At 48.8% G+C, this 27098-nt stretch overlaps 1 protein-coding gene across 1 annotated transcript; it reads right to left on the bottom strand.

Annotated features, from left to right (window-relative positions):
- Window positions 1-3427: 3427 nt before the first annotated feature.
- LOC119953197 (UPF0472 protein C16orf72 homolog) lies at window positions 3428-25627 on the bottom strand. Its single transcript, XM_038777197.1, has 4 exons — window positions 25084-25627; window positions 20880-20966; window positions 6861-7133; window positions 3428-4764 (listed from the first exon to the last, which is right to left on the bottom strand). Exons 1-4 carry the CDS (start codon window positions 25604-25606, stop codon window positions 4526-4528), a joined length of 1122 nt encoding a protein of 373 aa, XP_038633125.1. The 5' UTR covers window positions 25607-25627; the 3' UTR covers window positions 3428-4525.
- Window positions 25628-27098: the final 1471 nt, after the last annotated feature.

Genomic DNA, 27098 nt, shown 5'->3' with positions numbered 1-27098 from the left:
AGAGGCGGGCACGATAGCATCATTTAAGAAGCATCTAGACGGGTATATGAACGGGCGGGAACAGAGGGAAATAGACCTTGGAAAATAGGAGACAGGTTTAGATAAAGGATCTGGATCGGCGCAAGCTGGGAGGGCCGAAGGGCCTGTTCCTGTGCTGTAATTTTCTTTTTTCTTCTTTGTTCTTTGTTACGCCCCAGATCTTGGACCACCAATATCACTAATTGCAAGACAACATCCGTGCCTTTGCAATGATTAGTTTAATTAAGCATGCAGGCCTTGAATGTGATTGGTTAATTATTCTCATACACTAGACACGATGTAACCTTAAATCAATAGTCATGATTGGACAAGTAATGAATGATTTGTATATGCTAATTTCTTGTAATCGAATATCAAAGTATAACCGTCTGTATCAATCTTGAATCTTGGCTTTGCTTGTGTCCCGATTTGGAATGCCAATAGTCCTGGCCATTGGCTGTAATAAAAGACTAGTTGTTTAACTCCAAGAGTCTTCGTCTGGTCTCTCATGAGCAGAAGGTGAAGCACACTACAGTCAAATAGCTCTACAATTTCCCCCTCTACAATGTTAAATAACAACATACGATCAGGCAGGAAGTATTTATAACAGGGATAGAGTGAATTTTACAATGAGCCACAGATTGTTACTCTTGTCTTCCATGGAGTTCGCACAAGCCAAGGCCTTAGCAGGATTATCCAATGTCTGTACGGAGTTCCTGGAAACCACCCTCGGTGCCACAAGATAAAGCAGGGTATGATTCACCCCGACAGCCTCAGGTCACTTTCACACTTCATCAGATCCTCTATGCGTCTATTGTGTCGCCACGGAGAAATCTTGGAAGGAGACCCTTGCCCCTTTGTAGGGCCACATCTCATCACGGCTCGCCACTTCCAAACTCTATGATCTCCGAAGTTATGAAAATTATCAATTGTCCCTCAGCCTCAGAGAATGGATACTATGTGCCCTTTCCAAATACACCCAGCTTTCACATCCAACTTGCGCGTCAGCCAGCTCTCAAAAAAATTAATAGGGAGCTTCTGGCAAACCGACAACCCTGACATTTTTCTTCTGATCTCGGTTCTCCAGGATTCCTGACATACCTCTAAGCTGGCTTTCCAAGGATTGCAAGTGGGCCTCAGCTGAGGGAGTTGTATTTTGACAGTCGGGATTCTCTTCTCCATTTCTGCATCGCAAGTCTCATGAGCACTAATATTCTGAGCCAACAAGCAGAGCCTATCGTCAATGACTTCAATGAAGTTCGCAGTCATCATTTGCAATGTCTTTGAGTGCGCCAGATCAAGAGTAGGCTTAAGGATCAGGTCACCATATTGAGCTCCACCCCAGTTGCATCTGACTGTTGCCCCCTTTCCTCACCGATTTTTAATACTTTTAGCCAGAAATGTTTTAGGGGCATATAGAGCATTCACTCCTGGATTAGGTCGTATGTAGGCAGGATAAAGGAGATGATTCAAGCTCGCGTAGTGTCAGAGCCGACGGAAACACTGCTTCTTTTGATACCAATGGTTCCCAGCTTCTCATCATTTAGAAACTATCCTCTTTTTCCATTTCTTATCAAAACAGATAACTTCATACCCACATTATGTTTGCCGTTATCTTGCCCAGTAACTTAACCTGTCTCTATCCCTTTGTAGCCTCCTCACAAGATCAATACCAAAAAGAAAATTACATTTCTATAGCAGGTTATCAAAAAGCTTTACAATTAAGTGTAGTCACTGCTGCAATGGAGGAAATACAACATTGAGATACTAATCCAGAATCTGTTCACATGCTGGCAGGGGCCTTGGTCAGAACATCTGGTAAGAATTCATTGCTATCCTTCAGATAGTGCCATGGAATCTTTTCTGCCCACCTGAGACAGGCAGGGTTTAATGTCTTATCCAAAAGAGGGCACCTCCCAACAGCACTGCTCAAGTCCCTGGAATGAGTCTCGAACCTACAACTTGACTCAGGATGAGAATGCTACCCGAGCGATTGAAGTGAATATTTCTCTCTAGTGGGCTACTTCTCACAAACTGCTGTATGTAGTAACTTGCTGCTGCTGTGAATTGTTTTACCGGTCAATAAACTTAAGCTTTAGGGTGTGCGAGGTATTTACCGCCTTTCACAGGGAAGCAATCAGAATCTACTGGGTGTCCAAGCAAGATGGGGAAAAGATCTATGTTATCTCCAAAGATGCTACAGAAATGTAATTTTTGTTTTGGTACTGATCTTCCAGAATTCCCTAGATTCTAGAATGTTCTCCATGAATTAGATGTTAGAAAATCAAAGAAAGGAGGGAAAGGGATAAAATGAGGAACTATTAGACTAGGCAGCCTGAGGAGATGAAGAGAAAATGCTAGAATATACTATGAGGGACATGGTAATAAGGAGTTGGAAAATCAATTAGGCAGATTCACCATGGTCTTATGAAAGGAAATGTTTGACAAATGTTTGTTTCTTGCAACGATAAGTGGATGTAGTATATTTAGATTTTCAGAAGGCTGTTGATAAGATGCCCACAAATGGTTTTACACAAGATTAAGGTCCATGAGCTTGCAGGGGTAATGTATTAGCACATGTTTCACAGAGGCCATTGGCCAGCGCTATCAATGGGCCTTCTGGTTCAATGCACCCCCTTCCGCCGGGAAACCCGAGGCTGGGATTTGCCGTTGGCAGGATCGGACTATCTTGCCGCCAAGCGGCGAGAAAATTTTGGCAGGAAAGTGAATTTACATGGACATCAAATGACAATAGGATTAACTCATGCAATGCACCCCATGGTTAAACTCGCTGTTTAAGACCAGAAGTGGAGCAGGTTGGAAAGCAGAGATAGAGGTGGACTCTTGGGACTGAATCCCAACAGAACTCAATTGCCCAGGTCCTGCGTGCAGGAGGCAGCAGTGGCAATCTCTGCTGACTGCACCCTGAACTTTCTGCACCCTTCCAGTCAGGAATTCCAGCCTCAGTTGCAGCCGTTATGGGTTTCAAGAGAAACAGGTGAAGAAAAACAGCAAAGATGAGCAGCGCAGAGAATATGTCTCTTTTTTACAACACTAGCTGTAGTATTCAGGCAAGTTTCTCAAGGTCTTAAAGATTTTCAGTGGGTGGGCAGGGCAGCAGGTGGGTGAATAGTTGGGCCAGGTGAATCACGGAGTTACTCCAGAGATGAAACAGTGCAACATTTCTGGGGTTGGTGCCAAATCTCAGTGGAAGCAGGGTAAGCGCAGAGCTTGGGCGAGAACAATCCAGCCCATGAAATGTAAACTTCCCAGGTAATAGACCGCATGTGAGCACGTCAGGACTTCAAATGGGTCCTAAACTCTAATAGTAACTGGAGTTCAGCCCATTATTGCGACCGATTGTGCATCCTAACATCTTCAAGTGAAAGAGGGAGAGACTTAAGGCCGGTTGAGAGATTTGATGCTTCAGTATTTATTGGATTCACAACTGTGATTAGCCAGGACATTGCAATTCAAAGTTTTGCACAATTTAAACAGGTATGATTAACATTTTAAACCCTTTCACAATTACTTGACTCTCCGTGACCAGGACAATGCAACGGTCAGCAATGGAACATTCACTTACACAGCTTTCTCGGAGTCACACTATTTTCCAGTCATGAGTGCTGTAACCTTCAAGGCTGAGTGTATAGTCTTTGTGGTGCAAGATCAAGGTATTCTGGTTTTAAATGAAGACACTGAGGGACTCGGAAACAGCAGGCACAGAATGCAGCGATCTCTTTACAGACATGCCAGTTGATAGTCTTGGTAAATTATCAGTTAACAGCATGTTTTCGTGCACGTTAAGCCCATTTTCCAGCAAGTGTAGATGGACAAACATCTTACACTCTGGTTTCTGTCACCCATGTTCGGTGATGTGCTGGTGGTACTGTATCTCAACAACTTTGCAAATATCCCATTTCAGGCCACATGGGTATGCCAGAGGTGGATCAAGTACCCTTAGCACAAGTGTCCCAATTGTTCTGGGTCACTGACAATAACTGACCGGCTGAGAAATGTTCACCGTCATGATTTTAAGGACGAAATACCCAGTGATCAAAAATAGACCAAGTGACAGTAAGGTGATGGAAGGATGGCACACAGCCTGGTACACAGGCACCAGGAGCCACACGGGGTCAAGTAACTGAGAGTCAGGTTGTTACAAACAATTCTCAAAATTACTGTTAAATAAAGTGCCAAAAGAAAATTACAAAAAGAAAACAAAAAATACATAACTGAGCCATATAATGCAGTTTGCAGGCAAGACTTAGATCAAAATCTTCATAATGCCCCTTAAAAACCCACTTTGATATTGCATTTTCAAGTACGAGTGTGTCGCAAAATTGAAGTAATCACAATACACTTTTATTTCATAAACATTTGTTCCAAAGTTTGGCCAAAGGTTTACTTGTATGTTTTTGGTTCCTACTATTCCCTGCTTCAACTGCCCAGGTGCCTGACGAGCAGGATTACCTCCGGCTGTTCAGGAACTTGCTTCTTTGTCCATTCATAGCATCCGGCTTCGCTTGTGACTGGGTGATTCGGTGATGACGTCGCTGCATTGGGCTGGAGCTCTCTTCCTCGAGCTGTCCAGGTGGCGGGCCATCTCTTCGGCTATAAAGCTATTTAAGTCCACGTCCTGCAGGCTACCACGCCTGCGCACCGAGGCAGAGTTGCTGCCTGCGTGCGTTGGGGACCCAGGTGTTCCTGAGCGCATGCTGACGTTCGCCATGGCACCACTGAGGCCTGTGGGTTGGGGGGGGAAAACGGGAACAGCAAGACAGAAGAAAAACTATAAATCAAGGCCACATTCTCCCTCTGCCACGTAGAGACCAACATTACACTGTCCTTCAAGCAGGGGGATGGGCCAAGAGCCCTCCACCACAGCCAGTATGGTGGATCAGTCAAACCAAGTAAAGGGACCAGTCAAATACATAATTCCCTAACATGAGGGGAAATAATGAGGAGGAATGCCACACTGGTGTTTATAAACAGGAAGTGTGCGCAAGTGCAAAGAGGGAATGATCTACTTGTACGAGGAATGATCTATCTGTTCAAGAGAATGATCAGGCCAGTTCCAGAACTGTGTGTAATATTAGGTGACCCATTCCAGAAGACATTAAATCCAGAGAACTTCCAGCATAGATTCACCAGGGATGAGAAGCTATAATTTAAAATTATGAAGTGATGGAGGGGAAGATTCTGTGCGAGGAGCTGGAACTGAGAACACATGAATTATAAATATCTTGAGCAAAAAGGCTTAGGAACAATCTCTTTACAGAAGGTTTTGACACAGGGAAAAGTTGAGGCAGAGATCATTGCATCTTTTTAGGGATAATTAATAAATATTTGAAGCGGGGAAAGATCTATGGGGACAGAAGGGAAGTGGGATTAGATTGGGATTGCTCCAGTCAACAGCCAGCAGTGGCACAATGGGTCAATTGGCTTCAGTCCTATGTTTGTTCTATAATTAAGGCATTCTCAAGCCCCTTCACTGAGTGTGACTTGGGGCGGTAAATAATGGATTAATTTCCCTCTCTACCAAGCCCTTGAAAAGTACTATATTCCTGGATAAAATGGTATTCATCTGACCTAGCAATCACCCAGCAGGCTTCCTTTACAGGTATTCTCCAAATATTGCAGGTCACGTTATAAAATATAACCCAGAGATGAGTTTAGGTGGATCGGCCATACTAAATTGCACCACAGCGTCAAAGATGCAGGTCTGGGGGGATGGTTACTGGGTTATGGCAATAGGGCAGGGTGTGGGCCTAGGCAGGGGTGCTCTTTCAGAGGGTGGATGCAGACTTGCTGGGCCGAATGGCCTTCTCCTGCACTGTAGGAGTTCCATGGTTCTATATACCACCTGACTCGGTCTGTTTGTTTAGAAAGCAGGAAAGTAAAAGAAATTAAAATCAAATGGTCCGGTAGTCTGATTTTGCAGTCAAATGTTTAAACTTCCAGGTTAAGTGTCCAAATGCCAGGTATACAAGACACCACTTATCACCAGATGGAAAAGACAAAGCAAGACAGTGCACCAGCAGGCCTCGGAAGACAGGCAAAGCGTTGCAGACTGTCTCGTACACCCGACATACGGACTGGCTTCCGTGGTTTGGAGGGGGGGGGGGTGGGGGGGGGGGGGGGGGGGGGGGGGGAGAGACAGAAAGGGATGTTAATAAAGCTGGCAGACCACAGGATATTTATTTGAACATGTCTCAGATTCAAGCTTGGGCAGTGATTCAGACTCAAAACGTTAGCTCCCTTCTCCAGCCACAGATGCTGTCAGACCCGAGATTGTCCAGCATTTTCTGTTTTTGTTTCAGATTCCAGCAGCCGAGTAGTTTGCTTTTATCTCAGATTCTCAGAAACATCAGTATGAGCTTCAGAGGTAGTGGGGAGAAAAAGAAAATTAGAGGTGTTTGGATAGTGGCCAAAAATATATTCAGTGGCTTTTTAAAGAGATAATTGGAGGAGGGGGGTGCACAAAGTGGAGGAATCAGGGAGGGAGCTCCAGCATGTGGAGAAAGGCAGCAAGATGATGCAGTCAATGGGTTCTCTATAATGCAGAAGGATCAGGAATGACAACAGAATATTCTAGGGGCAGTAATAAAATATCTGTTGTGCAATGCTGAACGTGAGGGGGCATGCAGGGCAATGGCAGAGTTCAGTTGGGACGAAGGTGCACAGAAGGTCACAACAAGGTTCTGGCGGAGAAAAGAAGCCTGTGATGTTGTACAAGACTAATCTCAGTGTCAAGCAGTCCAATACCAGTTTAAAACCTCGCGCCTCTCAAAAAGCGCCCAATTATGAGCAGAAACCTTTCTTAAAAACCTTTCATTTACCATGCACAGCAATGGCATCAGTAAATGCCTGCAGGTCACCCTCAGCAGTCCTGTTTGAATCTTCCTGTGCCAACACTGAAGAGGGTATGTTTAGCCGAGGTGCCAGTCTGCTGTTCCGCGAGGGTGGAGACTTCCTACACAGGAAGCTGAGCAAGTCCTCTCGATGGATGATGTGTCTCCTTTTTTTCACCCAAGCCAGCATTTCTTTGTTTCTCCTCTGATAGCCTGCCTGCACACCCAAATCCAAGCTCGCTCTGTAGGCGTCAATCCCATCTGGAAAGGGAAAGGTGAATGTTAGACCATGGGCGTAGATCAAGTTACCATGGTGACATAGCAGAACCTACTTTCAAAAGGTGCTCGGCATCTAATTAATAAAAGATTAAACCAAATGCACATGGGGTCCAGTGAAGAAGACAAGTAACCAATGTATTTTTGGATGACGTAGAGGGGCAACATGTAAATGATAAATGGGGATGGAGGGTCAGCAAGGATAGACCTCAGGGAAACCAGTGTTGGAATGGTGGGTGGACAGATAAAAATGGAACTAGGTGAGGGTAGACCCACCCAACTGGATGACAACAGAGAGGTGCTGAAGAGAATGGTGTGGTTAACTGTGTCAAAAAGGCTGCAGACAGGCCAAGGAGGGATTGTTTACCACACAAATGTAATTTGTGATTTTAATAAAGTGCTATGACAGGAGCAGAAATCCGATTGGAGGGATTCAAACATGGATTAGGAGGTGATGACACATTCAAGGATTTGAAATGAAACGAAAGGGAGATTTGAAACGGGGCAGTGGTTTGCAAAGAACAGAGACTTTTGAAGAATCGAGGGACAGGGAACTACATACCTGAAGAGGGAAAACCATTAGCAATATTAGCTAACATAGGGGCAGGAAGGGAAGTTGGGTTGAGGAAGCAGGCAGTTGATCTTGTGGATGTGATGAGAGATAGGAGAAAAACTAGAGAAAGATGAGGTTTCAGTTTTGACAGAGAGGAGCTGGGTTTCAGTCTTTTATGTGGTCCAACTTCCCTGACTGCTCCCTGGTCACTGTCTCCAGCTGAGTCAGACTATCTGCAACCTTGGCATATCCACTCCCATCAGGAGGACCCCGTACATCACCCAACTCAAATCCCTGCTGCTGCTGAAACCCTTGTTACCTCTAAATTTGATTATTTCCCAGCAACATTTCAGTTTAAAAAGTCTCAACAGTGTTTTTAAATCTTGTACTCCAGTCTGCTTGCAATAAAGGTCAACATGTCATTTGCCTCCCTACTTGCATGCTGCACAAGTCTCTTTGATCATTTAAATGTTTTGGTCTATTTAACTGTTTTTCTATTCTTACAACCAAAGTGAATCATCTCAATTCCCCGCATTCTACCGCATCTGACATCTTGTTACCCACTCAGTGTAGCCTATGTTCTCCTCACAGCTTACATTCCCACATTCACTATGCTGTCTCTTCGTCCAAGTCATTAATACAGATTGTAAAAAGCTGAGACCCTTGCGGCACACCAAGTTACAGGCTACCAACTGAAAATGTCTCATACATCCCTATGTTCTGCTTCCTTTCCATAACCCCAACCCCACAAGCCTCAACTTGAATACTATCCTTGCGTCTGGGACCATTTTAATTGCCTTTTGAAAATTCCAGAATGCACCATCTATTGTCCCCACCCCACATCTATGATACAAGTTATAATCTGCTATGCTGTAGTTCGATTGTTTTCGCTCCTTTCTCTTGAACAGCAATGTCACATTTACTAACTTCCAATGCACTGGGATGATTTTAGAATACAAGGAGTTCAGGAAAATCAGAACCAATGCATCAACTATCTCTGGAACTATCGCTCTTCGGCATGGGAATTTGTTGGTTTTTTGTATTTGGGTTTCTCCAATATTCTCCCCTGCTGATATTAAATACTTGGTCAAAATACTTGAATTAGCTTCTTGCTTGCCACCCCACCCCCGGATGTGTCATTTGTGTCTTATACAGGCAAAATCTCCCTTCCCCAACTTTGTTCTCATAAGATCATAAGACATAGGAGCAGAATTAGGCCACTCGGCCCCATCGTGTCTGCTCCGCCATTCAATCATGGCTGATATTTTTCTCATTCCCATTCTCCTAGCCTGTCCAAGTACTCATTAATCAAGAACCTATCTATCTTGGTGATTTGGTCTCCATTGCCTTCTGCGACGAGTTCCACAGATTCACCACCCTCTGGCTGAAGAAATTCCACCTCATGGCTATTTTAAAGGATTGTCCTTTCAGTTTGAGGCTGTGCCCTCTAGTTCTAGTTTTTCCTACTGGTGGAAGCATCCTCTCCACGTCCAGTCTATCCAGGCCTCACAGTATCCTGTGAGTTTCAATAAGATCCCCTTCATCGTTCCAAAATCCAACGAGTACAGACAGAGTTCTCAACCACTCTTCATTCCAAGAATCATTCTTGCGAGCCTCCTATGGATAGCTTGTTGCACACATAAAAATTGGCAGGTACAATGCTGTGGGCATCACAGAAATGTGGCTGCAAGGGGATCAGGCTCGGATCTAAATATCCAAGGATATATGTGTCCTATCGAAAAGACAGTCAGATGGGCAGAGGAGGCGGGACTGCCTTGTTAGTAAGGAATGAAGTTAAATCGATGATGCCATCATGGCCAGTCCGCCTCTTCCATGCTGCCTGTCTTTTCAAAATGCTGTGTACCCTAGAATATTTATTTACTGACCTTGGCCACCTTGCAACTATGTCTCTGCAAAGCGATTTGATCAACACATTCATCTCTATTTGTGCTTTTAGTTCGTCTCTTATGACAAACAAAGTGCCTTTCACTTTACTTTATTCTACTGCATCAATTTTACTCGACCTCCGTACCCCTCAATTTAAATCCCTATCCTCAGCTGTTACATGATTCACGAGGATACTCATTACAACCGCTGAGGGAATCAACAAGAGGGAAAAACATACTTGACCTCATTCTCACCAACGTGCCTGCATCTGTCCATGACAGTATCGGTAGGAGCAGTCCTTGTGGAGACGAAGATGTCACGTCTTCACATTGAGGAAACCTTCCATCACGTTGTATGGCACTGTGTAAACGCAACTCAAGACTGGGCATCCATGAGGAGCAGTGGGTCATCAGCAGCAGCAAAATTGTACTCAACCACAACCTGTAATGTCACCACCCTGACTTGGAAATATATCGCTGCTCCTTCACGGTCGCTGGGGCAACATCCTACAGCTCCCCCCGAACAGTACACTGGGTGTACATCTACACCTCATGGATTGCAGCGGTTCAAGGCAGCAACTCACCACCACATTCTGAAGGGTAACTAGTGATGGACAATAAATGCTGATGTAACCAGTGATTCCCACATCCCGTGAATGGATAAAAAACATTAAGAATCATGGCTCAGCATATCCTACTCTACCAAGTCAGAGGATCGACCCTGGTTCCAGAAAAATTGAGGTGTCAACCTGGTGAAGCTACAACACAGGACTACTTGCATGCCAAACAGCATAAGCAGCAAGTGAAGTGATCCCATAACCAACAAATCAGATCTAAGCTCTACAGTCCTGCCACATCCAGCCATGAATGGTGGCAGGCAATTAAACAACTCACTGGAGGAGCATGCTCCACAAATATCTCCATCCTCAATGACAGAGGAGCCCAGTACATCAGTGCAAAAAAAAGGCTGAATAATATGCTACAATCTTCAGCCTGAAGTGCCGAGTGGATGATCCATCTAGGCTTCCTCTGGAGGACCCAGCATCACAGATGTCAGTCTTCAGCCAATTCGATTCACTTTATGTGATACCAAGAAACGGCTGCAACGGCTATGGGCCTGATAATACTCAGGTAATAGCTTAATAGCACAGAAGACCAGAAGACTTGTGCTCCAAAACTTGCTGCACCCAATCTATCAATTTATCTAGCCAAGCTGTTCCATTAGCGCTACAAATCTGGCATCTACCCGGCAATGTGGAAAATTGCCCAGGTATATCCTGTACACAAGAAATACAGCAAATCCATCCCGACCAATTACCACCCCATCGCCCTATTCTCAATCAGTAGTAAAGTGATGGAAGGGAGCATCAGCGCCATCAAGCAGCACTTACTCAGCAATAACCTGCTCCCTGACGCTCTGCCAGGGCCACTCACCTCTTGACCTCATTACAGCCTTGCTTCAAACATGAACAAAAAAGCTGAACTCGAATGGCCCTTGACATCAAGGCACCATTTGACCAAGTGTGGCATCAAGGAACCCCAACAAAACTGGAGTCAATGGGAATCAGGGGGAAAACTCGCCGCTGGTTGGAGTCATACCTGGCACAAAGGAAGATGGTTGTTCGAGGTCAATCACCTCAGTCCCGGGACATCAATGCAGGAGTTCTTCAGAGTAATGCCCTCGGCCCAACCATCTTCAGCTGCTTCACCAATGACCTTCCATCCATCAGGTCAGAAGTGGGGATGTTGACTGATGACTGCACAATGTTCAGCACCATTCCTAATACCTCAGATGATGACGTGGATTTTATTTATCGTCACATGTACCGAGGTATAGTGAAAAGTATTGTTCTGCGTACAGTCCAGACAGATCGTTCCATAATGCAAAATCACAGGACACAAATACACATTGGAAATATACAGACATAGGCATCAGGTGAAGCATACGGAGTGTAGTGCTGCTTAGTATATAAGGTGTGCAAAGAGATCAGTTCAATCCATAAAATGGCCATTCTGACATCTGGTAACAGCGGGGAAGCTGTTTTTGAACCTTCTAGTGAGTGTTCTCAGACTTTTGTATCTCCTGCCCGATGGAAGTGATTGGAAACGAGAAATACTCAGGTGGGAGGGATCTTTGATTATGCTGCCCACTTTCCCATGACAGAGGGAGGTGTAGACAGAGTCAATGAATGGAGGGCTGTGTTCACGACTCTCTGTAGTTTCGTAGAAACATAAAATCTACGGCACCGAGACAGGCCTTTTGGCCCAAACTTGTCCATGCCAACAAAAAAGCCCAACAAGGCTAATCTAATGTTGGCATTTCTTACGGTCTTGGGCCGATCAGTTGCATACCAGGCTGTGGGTGCTTTCAATGGTGCAACTGTAAAAGTTGGTAAGAATCAACGTGGACATGCCAAATATCCTTCTTTTCTTGAGGAAGTATAAGCACTGTTGTGCTTTTTTAGTCAGTGTTGACATGGGTGAACCAGGACAGATTGTTGATATGCACACCTCGGAATTTGAAGCTGTCAAGCATCCCCACCTTGGCACCATTGATGCAGACAGGAGTGTACGGTACTTCGCTTCCTAAAGTCAATGACCAGCTCCTTAGTTTGCTGACGTTGAGGGAGAGATTGCTGTAGTTACACTATGCCACTAGGTTCTGTCTCCCTCCTGCACTCTCGAATCATAATTGTTCGAGATCCAACCCACTATAGCCTAATCATCAGCAAATGTGTAAATGGCGTTGGAGCCAAATTTTGCCAGATTCATGTGTGTATAGGGATCGATTGCAGTGGGGGGGCTAATGAAACAGTCCATGTGCAGATGCAGCAAGATTGTGCGACTTTCAGGCTTGGGCTGACAAATATGATTTAGTGGCCATTACTGAAACATGGTTAAAGGATGGTCACGACTGGGAATTAAATATCCGAGGGTATCAAACTATTCGGAAGGACAGAGTGGATGGTAAGGGAGGTGGTGTTGCTCTGTTATTTAAGGATGACATCCAGGCAATAGTAAGGGATGACATCGGTGCTATGGAGGATAAGGTTGAATCCATTTGGGTGGAAATCAGGAATAGTAAGGCGAAAAAGTCACTGATAGGAGTAGTCTATAGGCCACCAAATAGTAACGATATGGTGGGGCAGGCAATAAACAAAGAAATAACTGATGCATGTAGAAATGGTACAGCAGTTATCATGGGGGATTTTAATCTACATGTCGATTGGTTTAACCAGGTCGGTCAAGGCAACCGTGAGGAGGAGTTTATAGAATGTATCCGCGATAGTTTCCTAGAACAGTATGTAATGGAACCTACGAGGGAACAAGCGGTCCTAGATCTTGTCCTGTGTAATGAGACAGGATTGATTCATGATCTCATAGTTAGGGATCCTCTCGGAAGGAGCGATCACAATATGGTGGAATTTAAAATACAGATGGAGGGTGAGAAAGTAAAATCAAATACTAGTGTTTTGTGTTTAAACAAAGGAGATTACAAGGGGATGAGAGAAGAACTAGCTAAGGTAGACTGGGAGCTAAGACTTTATGGTGGAACAGTTGAGGAACAGTGGAGAACCTTCCAAGCGATTTTTCCACAGTGCTCAGCAAAGGTTTATACCAACAAAAAGGAAGGACGGAAGAAAGAGGGAAAATCGACCATGGATATCTAAGGAAATAAGGGAGAGTATCAAATTGAAGGAAAAAGCATATAAAGTGGCAAAGATTGCTGGGAGATTAGAGGACTGGGAAATCTTTAGGGGGCAACAGAAAGCTACTAAAAAAGCTATAAAGAAGAGTAAGATAGAGTATGAGAGTAAACTTGCTCAGAATATAAAAACAGACAGTAAAAGATTTTACAAATATATAAGACAAAAAAGAGTGGCTAAGGTAAATATTGGTCCTTTAGAGGATGAGAAGGGAGTTTTAATAATGGGAAATGAGGAAATGGCTGAGGAACTGAACAGGTTTTTTGGGTCGGTCTTCACAGTGGAAGACACAAATAACATGCCAGCGACTGAGAGAAATGAGGCTATGACAGGTGAGGACCTTGAGAGGATTGTTATCACTAAGGAGGGAGTGATGGGCAAGCTAATGGGGCTAAAGGTAGACAAGTCTCCTGGCCCTGATGGAATGCATCCCAGAGTGCTAAAAGAGATGGCTAGGGAAATTGCAGATGCACGAGTGATCATTTACCGAAATTCACTAGACTCTGGGGTGGTCCCGGTGGATTGGAAATTAGCAAACGTGACGCCACTGTTTAAAAAAGGAGGTAGGCAGAAAGCAGGAAATTATAGGCCAGTGAGTTTAACTTCGGTAATAGGGAAGATGCTGGAATCTATCATCAAGGAAGAAATTGCGAGGCATCTGGATAGAAATTGTCCCATTGGGCAGACGCAGCATGGGTTCGTTAAAGGCAGGTCATGCCTAACTAATTTAGTGGAATTTTTTGAGGACATTACCAGTGCAGTAGATAACGGGGAGCCGATGGATGTGGTATATCTGGATTTCCAGAAAGCCTTTGACAAGGTGCCACACAAAAGGTTGCTGCATAAGATAAAGATGCATGGCATTAAGGGTAAAGTAGTAGCATGGATAGAGGATTGGTTAATTAATAGAAAGCAAAGAGTTGGGATAAATGGGTGTTTCTCTGGTTGGCAATCAGTAGCTAGTGGTGTCCCTCAGGGATTCGTGTTGGGCCCACAATTGTTCACAATTTACATTGATGATTTGGAGTTGGGGACCAAGGGCAATGTGTCCAAGTTTGCAGATGACACTAAGATGAGTGGTAAAGCGAAAAGTGCAGAGGATACTGGAAGTCTGCAGAGGGATTTGGATAGGTTAAGTGAATGGGCTCGGGTCTGGCAGATGGAATACAATGTTGACAAATGTGAGGTTATCCATTTTGGTAGGAATAACAGCAAACGGGATTATTATTTAAACAATTAAATATTAAAGCATGCCGCTGTTCAGAGAGACTTGGGTGTGCTAGTGCATGAGTCACAGAAGGTTGGTTTACAAGTGCAACAGGTGATTAAGAAGGCAAATGGAATTTTGTCCTTCATTGCTAGAGGGATGGAGTTTAAGACTAGGGAGGTTATGTTGCAATTGTATACGGTGTTAGTGCGGCCACACCTGGAGTATTGTGTTCAGTTTTGGTCTCCTTACTTGAGAAAGGACGTACTGGCGCTGGAGGGTGTGCAGAGGAGATTCACTAGGTTAATCCCAGAGCTGAAGGGGTTGGATTATGAGGAGAGGTTGAGTAGACTGGGACTGTACTCGTTGGAATTTAGAAGGATGAGGGGGGATCTTATAGAAACATTTAAAATTATGAAGGGAATAGATAGGATAGATGCGGGCAGGTTGTTTCCACTGGCGGGTGACAGCAGAACTAGGGGGCATAGCCTCAAAATAAGGGGAAGTAGATTTAGGACTGAGTTTAGGAGGAACTTCTTCACCCAAAGGGTTGTGAATCTATGGAATTCCTTGCCCAGTGAAGCAGTTGAGGCTCCTTCATTACATGTTTTTAAGGTAAAGATAGATAGTTTTTTGAAGAATAAAGGGATTAAGGGTTATGGTGTTCGGGCCGGAAAGTGGAGCTGAGTCCACAAAAGATCAGCCATGATCTAATTGAATGGCGGAGCAGGCTCGAGGGGCCAGATGGCCTACTCCTGCTCCTAGTTCTTATGTTCTTATAACATTCAGGCTACACAATACAAGGCAATGATCATCACTAATAAAAGAGAATCTAACCAGTGAACAGTCACTGAACTGGAGTAGCCATATAAATACTGTGGTTACAAGAGCAGGTCAGAGGCTAGGAATCCTATGGCGAGTAACTCACCTCAGTGACTTCCCAAAGCTTGTCCACAAGGCACAAGTCAGGAGTGTGATGGAATATTCCCCACTTTACTGGATGAGTGGGGCAGCACGGTAGCACAAATGGATAGCACCGTGGTTTCACAGCGCCAGGGTCCCAGGTTCAATTCCCCGCTGGGTCACTGTCTGTGCGGAGTCTGCACGTTCCCCCCGTGTCTGTGTGGGTTTCCTCCGGGTGCTCCGGTTTCCTCCCACAGTCCAAAGATGTGCAGGTTAGGTGGATTGGCCATACTAAATTGCCTTTAGTGACCAAAAAGGTTAGGAGGGGTTTTGGGTTATAGGGGTAGGGTGGAAGTGAGGGCTTAAGTGCGTCGGTGCAGACTCCATGGGCCGAATGGCCCCCTTGTTCAATGTTTGTTGTAGAGTGCAGCTCCAACAACACAAGAAGTTCAACATTATCCAGGACAAAGTAGCCCTAATTGGCACCCCATCCACAAACATCGCATCGGTTTTCACGGTGGAAGACACCAGTGGGATGCCAGAGCTCCATAAGAACCAGGGGGCAGAGGTGAGTGCAGTGACCATTACTAAGGAGAAGGTTCTGGGGAAAATAAAAGGTCTGAAGGTGGATAAATCACCTGGATTGAATGGACTACACCCCAGGGTTCTAAAAGAGATAGCCGAGGAGATTGTAAAGGCATTGGTGGTGATCCTTCAGGAATCACTGGAGGCAGGAAGGGTCCCAGAGGACTGGAAAGTAGCTAATGCAACACCACTGTTTAAGAAGGGAGGGAGGCAGAAGACGGGAAATTATATGCCGGATAGCCTGACTTCGGTCATTGGTAAGATTTTAGTCCATTATTAAAGATGAGATCGCGGAGTACTTGGAAGTGCAAGGCAAAATAGGACTGAGTCAGCATGATTTCGTCAAGGGGAGGCCATGTCTGACAAATCTGTTAAGAGTTCTTTGAGGAAGTATGCGTGTTCTAAAAAATGTGAAAGGCAGATGGGTACACCCATCTGAGAGAAACAGAGAAAACAAGTAACAGAACGAAAAGGAGAATGGCCAAATAATGAAAAGAAAAACCTTCCATTGCCTGGTTTCAGAGAAATGAAAATGAAAATTGCTTTATTGTCATGAGTAGGCCTCAATGAAGTTACTGTGAAAAGCCCCTAGTCGCCACATTCCGGCGCCTGTCCGGGGAGGCTGGTTCAGGAATCGAACAGTGCTGCTGGCCTGCTTTTTAAAAAGCCAGCGATTTAGCCCAGTGAGGCAACTCAATGACTGAGTAACTGGCCATAAAAAACAGCAGCGTGGTGGTTAGCGCAATTGCTTCACAGCTCCAGGGTCCCAGGTTCGATTTCCAGCTTAGGTCATTGTGTGGAGTCTGCACGTTCTCCCAGTGTGTGCATGGGTTTCCTCCGGGTGCTCCAGTTTCCTCCCACAGTCCAAAGATGTGCAGGTTAGGTTGATTGGCCATGCTAAATTGCCCTTAGGGTCCAAAATTGCCCTGTGTGTTGGGTGGGGTTACTGGGTTATGGGGATAGGGTGGAGGTGTGGGCTTGGATAGGGTGCTCTTTCAAAGAGCCGGTGCAGACTCCATGGGCCGAATGGCCTCCTTCTGCACTGTAAATTCTATGTGTTCTAAAGTAACAAGGAAGTTAGACAAAGGAGAACCAGTGGAAGTGATTTATTTAGATTTCCAGGAGGCCTTTGACAAGGTGCCGCATAGTAGATTTTTAAATAAGAGCCCATGGTATTAGGTGTAAGATCCTTGCATGGATAGACGATTGGCTGACTGGCAGAAGGCAGAGAGTGGGGATAAAGGGGTATTTTTCAGGATGGTAGCCAGTGACTAGTGGTGTACCTCAGGGTCAGTGCTGGGACCACAGCTTTTCACACATACATTAATGATCTGGAGGAAGAAACTAAAGGCACTGTTGCTAAGTTTGCAGATGATACAAAGATCCATAGATGGGTAGGTAGTATTGAGGAAGCAGGCAGGCTGCAGAAGGACTTGGACAGGCTAGGAGAGTGGGCAAAGAAGTGGCAGATGGAACAGTGCGAGATTATGCACTTTTGAAGGAGAAATGGAGGCATAGACTATTTTCTAAATTTTCTCTTAGGAAATCAGAAGCACAAAGGGACTTGGGAGTCCTTGTTCACGATTCTCTTAAGGTTAACATGCAGGTTCAGTCGGCAGTTAGGAAGGCAAATGCAATGTTAGCATTCATGTCAAGAGGACTAGAAGGCAGCACGGTGGCTCAGTGGATTAGCCCTGTTGCCTCACGGCGCTGAGATCCCAGGTTCGATCCCGGCTCTGGGTCACTGTCCGTGTGGAGTTTGCACATTCTCCCCGTGTTTGCGTGGGTTTCGCCCCTACAACCCAAAGATGTGCAGGGTAGGTGAATTGGCCACTCTAAATTGCCCCTTAATTGGAAAAAATGAATTGAATACACTAAAGTTTTTTTAAAAATGTCGAGTGGGCTAGAATACAAGACCAGGGATGTACCTCTGAGGCTGTATAAGGCTCTGGTCAGACCCCATTTGGAGTATTGTGAGCAGTTTTGGGCCCCATATCTATAATAATAATAATGACCACTTATTGTCACAAGTAGGCTTCAATCAATTTACTGTGAAAAGTCCCCTCATCACCACATTCCGGCACCTTTTCAGGGAGGCTGGTATGGGAATTGAACCCGCGCTGCTGGCATTGTTCTGCACTACAAGCCAGCTGTTTAGACCACTGTGCTGGCCTTGGAAAGGGTCCAGAGGAGGTTCACAAGAATGATCCTTGGAATGAAGAGCTTGTCGTATGAGATGACGATTGAGGACTCTGGGTCTGTACTCGTTGGAGTTTAGAAGGATGAGGGGGGATCTTATTAAACTTACCGGATACTGTGTGGCCGTGGAGAAAATGTTTCCACTTGTAGGAAAAACTAGAAGCAGAGGACACAATCTCAGACTAAAAGGGATGATCCTTTAAAACAGAGATGAGGAAGAATTTCTTCAGCCAGAGGGTGGTGAATCTGTGGAACTCTTTGCCAAAGAAGGCTGTGGAGGCCAAATCAGAGTGTCTTTAAAACAGATATAGATAGGTTCTTGATTAATAAGGGGATCAGGGGTTACAGGAAGAAGGCAGGAGAATGGGGGTGAGAAAAATATCAGCCATTATTGAATGGCGGAGCAGACTCGATGGGCTGAGTGGGCTAATTCTGCTCCTATTTCTTATGGTCTTATTCATTCCCTCCACCACTGACGAACAGTAGCAGCAGGGTGTATCATCTACAAGATGCACTGCACTGCTCCTTAGACAGTATCTTCCAAACCCATGATCATGACCATTGAGAAGGGCAAGTGCAGCAGACACATGGGAACATAACCAACTAGTTCCCCTCCAAGTCACTCACCATCCTGACTTGGAAATATATCACTGTTCCTTCACTGTTGCTAGATTACCCTGTTCCAAGCTTTTCTCCAGCCATGAGATGTTGGTACCCTTGTACATAATCTTCAGATTGCCCCATCACAGCTGCACCATGGTGAGTTTCCCCATCCACCCTGCAACCCTTGCACCTGTTAGTCAAAATCATGTCTGAGGCATTAGACGTAAGGGAGCAAAATTGCTCGCTGCTCCAGGGCGACGACACAACACACAAGGCCAGCATGGTAGCATATTGGTTAGCACAATTGCTTTGCCGTTCCAGAGTCCCAGGTTCAATTCCCATTTTGGGTCACTGTCTGTGAGGAGTCAGCACGTTCTCACTGTGTGCGTGGTTTCCTCCCAGAGTCCAAAGATATGCAGGTTAGGTGGATTGGCCATGCAAAATTGCCCTTTAATGTCAAAAATAGCACCCTTAGTATTGGGTGGGGTTACTGGGTTATGGGATAGGGTGGAGATGTGGGCTTTCCAAGAGTGGGTGCAGACTCAATGGGCCGAATGGCCTCCTTCCGTTCTATGAATCTATGATACTCTGACACTCAACACACACACACTCTGACACTCAACACACACTCTGACACTCAACACACACAACACACACTCTCTGACACTCAACACACACTCTCTGACACTCAACACACACTCTCTGACACTCAACACACACTCTGACACTCAACACACACTCTCTGACACTCAACACACACTCTCTGACACTCAACACACACTCTCTGACACTCAACACACACTCTGACACTCAACACACACTCTCTGACACTCAACACACTCTGACACTCAACACACACTCTCTGACACTCAACACACACTCTCTGACACTCAACACAAATTAGAAGGTGTTGCTTGCAAGGCGCGCTCACATTTATTCACTTTCTAAGGTCTGACTGCAGTGCAAAATAATATTTAATTATTCCTTCACTATTTGACACATCTGTTTTAATATATTTCCCCTTGTTCAGCCTTCGAGGCAAAAATGGAATTGGAGAGAGATCATAGAATTTAGAGTACAGAAGGAGGCCATCCGGCCCATTGAGTCTGCACCGGCTCCTGGAAAGAGCACCCTACCCAAGGTCAACACCTCCACCCTATCCCCATAACCCAGTAACCTCACCCAACACTAAGGGCAATTTATCATGGCCAATCCACCTAAACTGCACATCTTTGGACTGTGGGAGGAAACCCACGCAGTAACAGGGAGGATGTGCAGACTCCCCGGAATCAAACCTGGGACCCTGGAGCTGTGAAGCAATTATGCTATCCACAATGCTACCGTGCTGCCCTGTTGACTATCTTGTGCACTTCCTATGAAGTATTTTTTTCGGACAGGCGAGGTAATTTCAAGTACATAGCTCAGGTTCAATATTTCTGAAAAAGTCCTTACTTGTTCTGGCCAGGACACTGCACTTGGTGACATGTGGACGGCATGGCAGCTCATTGCTGCCTCACAGCTCCAGAGTCCTGGGTTCAATTCTGGCCTCGGATGAGTGTGTGGAGTTTGCACTTGTCCCCCATATTTGTATGATTCCCTCCGGGTGCTCCGGTTTCCTCCCACAGTCCGCAGATGTGCAGGTTATGTGGATTGGCAATGCTAATTTACCCTTTAAGTGTCATAAAGGTTAGGTGGTTACTGGGTTAGGGTGGAAGCTTGGGCTTATGTAGGGTGCTCTTTCCAAGGATCGATGCAGACACAAGGGACAGAATGGACTCCTTCTGCACTGTAAATTCTATGATATCAGTAACTCAATAAGCCATAAAGCACTTTGTGTTTGAGATTGTGAGATACCTTATCAATGAAATGTCTTGGTGATGTGTAGTCTGTAAGATGTTATACATTGATGAAACAACAGGCCTAAATCAAATGAAAATCCCTTTCCAAACTAGACCTGGGACATCAAATAGAACAAGCCACTAAACATAAACATTCTGCTGGACATCATGAACCTGGGAACCATTTGGGATGGGACACTGGGCAACCAGGTTCTAATGATTTGACATGATGTACAGTGAGCTGACGTACCTTTATACAGACAAGTAACAGAAGTAGCTGCTGCTTGGAATGGCTTCCACAGGCTCTGAATACCCAGCTGCTGCTCATACACACGATCTGAAAAGGCAACATAATTTCTTCAATTGGAATCCTGAGCTGAAATGCACATTCTCTATCCCTCCCCCCATACTGATTGAAACAGTTAAATTTTGACCAATTCACTTGTGTCAAGCAGCTGAGCACCAATCTGGAAACATGCTGGAAAAACAAACCAAACTGAAATAAAGTAACTACTAATAACTGGGATGAATAAACAGTTATTGTTAATAAAATTCCTCAAACAACCTTATCAGGAAAATGAGCAATACATGACAAAGATCATACTTGATTCCATCATGTTTACTGGACTGCTACTAACCACAGCATGCCCCAGTGCAACACAAACTATATCCACCAGTATTGTACCCTGGTGTTATAGATTGATAGCCCTTTACCCTAGTGCTATACAGTGACAGACCTGTTACCCCAGTGGTATAGTGACAGACCAGTTACCACCTGTACTGTACCCCAGTGTTATAGTGACAGACCAGTCACCACCAGTACTGCACCTGTTAGTGACAGACCTGTACCCCCTCCCCTTTCCTCCTCACTTCTGCCCCACCTCTTCCCATCCCCCCACTCCTTTCCTCCCCTCCCCTTTACTGCAGCCGTCCCCTCCCTCCCCTTTCCTACCCCCTCCCCTTTCCTTCCCCATCCCCTGCCCTTTCTCCCCTTTACTGCAACCTCCCCACCCCTCCATCCCCTAACCCCATCCCCTCCCTCACCTTTCGTACCGCCGCCCCCTCCCTCCCCTTTCCTACTTCGGTCCCCTCCCTCCCCTTTCCTACCACCCATCTCCTCCTTTCCTGCCCCCCATCCCCTCCTCCCTCCTTTCCTGCCCCCCTCCCCTGGACCCCCATCCCCTCCTCTCCTGCCCCCCCAGCTTGGCCCCCCACCCCCTCCCTCCTTTCCTGCCCCCCTCCCCTGGACCCCCATCCCCTCCTCCCTCCTTACCTGGCCCCATCCCCTCCTTTCCTGCTCCCTCCCCTGTCCCCATCCCCTCCTTTCCTGCCCCCATCCCCTTCTCTCCGTCCCCCCCCATCCCCTCCCTCGTTTCCTGCCCCACCCTCCTCCCCTTCCCCCCATCCCTCCTTTCCTGCCCCCCTCCCCTTCGCCCCATCCCCTCTCCCATGCCCCCACCCCCTCTCTCCTCCCTTTTCCTGCCCCCACCCCCTCTCTCCCCCCTCTTTTCCTGCCCCCACCCACTCTCTCCCCTCTCTTTTCCTGCCCCCACCCCCTCTCTCCCCTCTTTTCCTGCCCCCACCCCCTCTCTCCCCCCTCTTTTCCTGCCCCCACCCCCTCTCTCCCCCCTCTTTTCCTGCCCCCAACCCCTCTCCCCCCTCTTTTCCTGCCCCCACCCCCTCTCCCAACCCTTTTCCAGCCCCCACCCCCTCTCCCCCCTCTTTTCCAGCCCCCACCCCCCTCTCCCCCCTCTTTTCCAGCCCCCACCCCTTCTCTCCCCCTCGTTTCCTGCCCCACCCCCTCTCTTTTCCCGCCCCCTCCCCCCCCCCCGTCTGTTCCTGCCCCCCATCCCATCCCTGCCCCCCCATACCCTCCCTTCCCTCCTCACTTGGCCCCCCCCAACCCCTCCTCCCCTTCGCTCCCCCATCCCCTCCTCCCCTTCGCCCCATCCCCTCTCTCCCCCCTCTTTTCCTGCCCCCACCCCCTCTCCCCCCTCTTTTCCTGCCCCCACCCCCCTCTCCTCCCCTCTTTTCCTGCCCCCACCCCCCTCCCCCCCCCATCCCCTCCTCCCCTTCATCCCCTCTCCCCCATTTTCCTGCCCCCACCCCCTCTCCCCCCTCTTTTCCTGCCCCACCCCCTCTCCCCCCTCTTTTCCTGCCCCCACTCCCTCTCTCTCCCCTCTTTTCCTGCCCCCACCCCCTCTCCCTCCTCTTTTCCTGCCCCCACCCCCTCCCCCCCTTTTCCTGCCCCCACCCCCTCTCCCCCCTCTTTTCCTGCCCCACCCCCTCTCCCAACCCTTTTCCAGCCCCCACCCCCTCTCCCCCCTATTTTCCAGCCCCCACCCCTTCTCTCCCCTCTTTTCCTGCCCCACCCCCTCTCTTTTCCTGCCCCCTCCCCCCCCCCCCCGTCTGTTCCTGCCCCCCCATACCCTCCCTGCCACCCCCCATCCCCTCCCTTCCCTCCTCACCTGGACCCCCAACCCCTCCTCTCCTGCCCCCCCATCCCCTCCCTCCTTTCCTGCCCCCCCCCCCTCCTCCCGTTACCCCCACCGTCCCCTGCCACCCCCCATCCCCAGCCATACCCCCATCCCCTCCTTCCCCAGCTCCCCCCCCCCCAAATCCCCTGGTCCCCCCATCCCCTCCCCCCCCACCCCTCCCTCCCCTGCCCTCCCTCCCCTGCCCCCCCACCCCTGCCCCCCCCACCCCTCCCTCCCCTGCCCCCCCACCCCTCCCTCCCCTCCCCCCCCACCCCTCCCCTCCCTCCCCTGCCCTCCCTCCCCCCCACCCTCCCCTCCCCTCCCCCCCCACCCTCCCCTCCCCTGCCCCCCCACCCCTCCCTCCCCTGCCCCCCCCCCCTCCCTCCCTCCCCTGCCCCCCTCCCCTCCCTCCCCTGCCCCCATCCCTCCTCCTCACCCCATCCCTCCTCTGCCCCGCCTTCCCTCATCCCATCCCCCCCCATCCCCCCTCTGCTCCTCCTTCCCTCATCCCATCCCCCCATCCCTCCTCTGCCCCCCCTTCCCTCATCCCATCCTCCCCACCCTCAATACCCTGCCCCCATCCCTCCCCTCCCCCCATCCCCTCCTTCCTCTCCCCCGATCCCCTCCCTCCTTTCGCCCCATCCCCTCCCTCCTTTCCCCCCATCCCCTCCCTCCCAAACCCTCTCCACCCATCCCCTCCCTCCTCTCCCCCCGTCCCCTCCCTCCCCCCTCCTCTCCCCATCCCCTCCCCCCCCCTCCTCTCCCCCATCCCCTCCCCCCCCCTCCTCTCCCCCATCCCCTCCCTCCTCTCCCCCCATAGAAATCCCCTCCCATCCCCTCCCTCTACCCCCTCCCTCCCACGATCCCCTCGCTCCTCTCCCCCCATCCCCTCCCTCCTCTCCCCCATCCCCCCACAGAAATCCCCTCCCTCCCAAACCCCTCCCCTCCCTCTCTACATCCCCCCTCCCGTCCCCTCCCTCACCAACCCCTCTCCCCCATCCACCCTCGCCCCCCATCCCCTCCCTCCTTTCCTGCCCCCTCCCCTGCCCCCCCATCCACTCCCTTCCCTCCTCACCTGGCCCCCCCAACCCCTCCTCTCCTGCCCCCCATCCCCTCCTCACCTGCCCCCCTCCCCTGGCCCCCATCCCCTCCTCTCCTTCCCCCCCCCCCATCCCCTCCCTCCTTTCCTGCCCCCCCCCCCATCCCCAGCCAACCCCTCAGCCCCCCATCCCCTGGTCCCCCCATTCCCTCCCTCCCCTGCCCCCCCACCCCTCCCTCCCCTGCCCCCCCACCCCCTCCCTCCCTCATCCCCACCCCCCATCCCATCCTCCCCACCTTCAATCCCCTGCCCCCATCCCTCCTCTGCCCCTCCTTACCTCATCCCATCCCCCCACTGCCCCTCCTTCCCTCATCCCATCCCCCCTCTGCCCCCCCTTCCCTCATCCCATCCTCCCCACCCTCCTGTTCCTTTCCTGCCCCCCCCTCCCTCTCCTTTCTTGCCCCCCTCCCTCTCCTTTCTTGCCCCCCTCCCTCTCCTTTCTTGCCCCCCTCCTCTCCTTTCTTGCCCCCCTCCCTCTCCTTTCTTGCCCCCCTCCCTCTCCTTTCTTGCCCCCCTCCCTCTCCTTTCCTGCCCCCCTCCCTCTCCTTTCCTGCCCCCCTCCCTCTCCTTTCCTGCCCCCCTCCCTCTCCTTTCCTGCCCCCCTCCCTCTCCTTTCCTGCCCACCCCGTACCCTGCCTCCATAACGGGGGCAGTTTAGCACTGGGCTAACCCACTGGCTTTTAAAGCAGACTAAGTGAGGCCAGGAGCGTGGGTTCAATTTCCGCAACAGCCGCCCCCCAACAGGCGCCGGCTTTTCGCAGTAACTTCATTTGAAGCCTACTTGTGACTAAGCGATTTACATTTCATTCACTCCCTCCCCTTTCCTGCCCTCCCATTTTCTGCCCCCTTCCCTTCTTTTTTTCTCCTTCTCTGGGTACCTTTGTAGAGTTGGGCAATGGCGGTGGCCGAGTTCTGGAAGCAGAGCCACAGCCGCTGTCTCTGGGCCTCAGCCTCGATGCCGCCGGCCCCGCTCTCCGCCGCCCCGGGCCCAGGCCCCTGCCGCTCGTCCTCCTCCAGGCATTGCCGCTCCCAGCCGGACAACCAGTTCTCAGGGCCATGACCTGCCATCACGGATTCACTGGGGGTCTTGGTTTCCTCCATCAGCGGCCCAGGAGTCACTGCCCCAGCCCCGGATGCCCGGCACAGCCGCAATCTATCCGCCGGCGCCCCGCTGCGCCTGCGCAAGGCCCCTCGGCCCCGCCTCCAGCCGGCGGCCGGCTCATTGCGCTTGCGCAGGGCCCCTCGGCTCCGCGTCCAGCCGGCGGCCGGCTCATTGCGCCTGCTATGTTCGTCATCATGAGAGCTGTGCTTCGTCTCTTGCTCATCCGGTCGGACTGCACATGCGCCGCACCCTCTCCCCGCCCCGGGGAATACGGATTGTTCGGACTGCGCCGGCGCCATCTTCGCGATGCCTTCTGGGAATTGTAGTTGTTTTGCTGCATTGCGTCATTGTCAAGCCTGAGATCACGTGCTGCGCTAGGTCCAATGGGGAAGGACCAATTGTGGCGTCACATGATGTGATCTGACTGACAGTAATCCCTCTGTACCGGGATATTGGGCCAACCTGCTGAATTTGTGTAGCACCTTTCAACCTCAGGACTTCCCACATCGTTTTGACCCTCTTAAATATCTATGAGTTGTCTAATTTAATCCTATTCCCATTCTCCTTCATGATGTGGAGATGCCAGTGTTGGACTGGGATGAGCACAGTAAGAAGTCTTATAACAGCAGGTTAAAGTTCAACAGGTTTGTTTCGAATCACTAGCTTTTACCTGCAAAGACTCGCATTCATAGTATCATCTTGCATCATTGACTTTGTCTATATATATGTTTCTGGAACCCACCTCTTCATTCACCTGAGGAATGAGCTGTGCTTCGAAAGCTACTGATTCGAAACAAACCTGTTGGACTTTAACCGGGTGTTGTAAGGCTTCTTACCCTGCCTAGACAGACAAGGGTACCGGGCATGTGGGACACCACCTACCTGGTGTTGTAAGGCATCTTACTATTCTCTCCTTCACAACTTGTTGATTTACATACATATATGTGAAAGGCACGGCAGTACAGTGGTTAGCACTGCTGCCTCACAGCACCACAAACGTGGGTTCAATTCCAGCCTCAGGTGTCTGTGTGGAGTTTGCACTTTCTGCCCCTGTGCATGAATTCTCTCCGGGTGGTCCGGTTTCCTTCCACAGGCCAAAGATGTGCAGGTTAGGTGGGTTGGCCATTCTAAATTGCCCCTCAGCTTTGACAAAGAGTCATCCAGACTCGAAACGTTAGCTCCCTTCTCTCCACAGATGTTGTCAGACCTACTGAGATTGTCCAGTATTTTCTGTTTTAGTTTCAGGTTCCAGAATCCACAGTAATTTGCCTTTATCTAAATTACTCCTTAATGTCTAAAGATGTGCAGGTTAGGTGGATTGGCCACTCTTTTGACGTAGACTAAATAGAAGAAAGGAAACAAACTTAGGGACAAAGCAAAAAGGGCCGCTCCTGTTAGGGGCACTGCACGAACGTAACAAAGATCAACAAAAACATAAAAACATCAAATGAGAGTGCAATTAAAGGGGTCAATAAAGCACTCCAACCTGTGCGGTGCCCACCGGGCACGGAAGGCCTCGCTGCCGTGGACACCGCATGTTCCCTTACTAGGGACACACAGCCATGAATGTGGCTGCAGATCAGGGGCAGACATCTGGTCGGACGACCCCCTTGGTCACCCACTGCCTGGACCTATAAATGGCGCACTTTGCCAGGCCCAGGAGCAGTTTCACAAGGAGGTCTTCCGCCTTCCCTACCCCTCTCGGCAACAGGTGCCGATAGATCAGGAGCGTGGGACTGAAGTGCAAACAAAACCTCAACAAAAGATTTGTCAGAAAACTAAAAAGGGAGT

The sequence above is a fragment of the Scyliorhinus canicula genome, chromosome 18 (assembly GCF_902713615.1).
Source record: "Scyliorhinus canicula chromosome 18, sScyCan1.1, whole genome shotgun sequence".
In the NCBI taxonomy this organism is placed as follows: domain Eukaryota; kingdom Metazoa; phylum Chordata; class Chondrichthyes; order Carcharhiniformes; family Scyliorhinidae; genus Scyliorhinus; species Scyliorhinus canicula.
Note: the sequence above shows the minus strand (reverse complement) of the source record. Positions and strands in the feature narration are given on the sequence as shown.

Bases quoted from the DNA above. Each gene is read 5' to 3' on its own strand.
- LOC119953197 (XM_038777197.1), bottom strand. From the start codon at position 25,606: ATGGCGCCGGCGCAGTCCGAACAATCCGTATTCCCCGGGGCGGGGAGA. The intron at 7,134-20,879 runs GTACGTCAGCTC...TTCCCTTTCCAG, and splicing joins TGTTACTTGTCTGTATAAAG to ATGGGATTGACGCCTACAGA. The intron at 4,765-6,860 runs GTAAATGAAAGG...CCCAACCCACAG, and splicing joins TGATGCCATTGCTGTGCATG to GCCTCAGTGGTGCCATGGCG.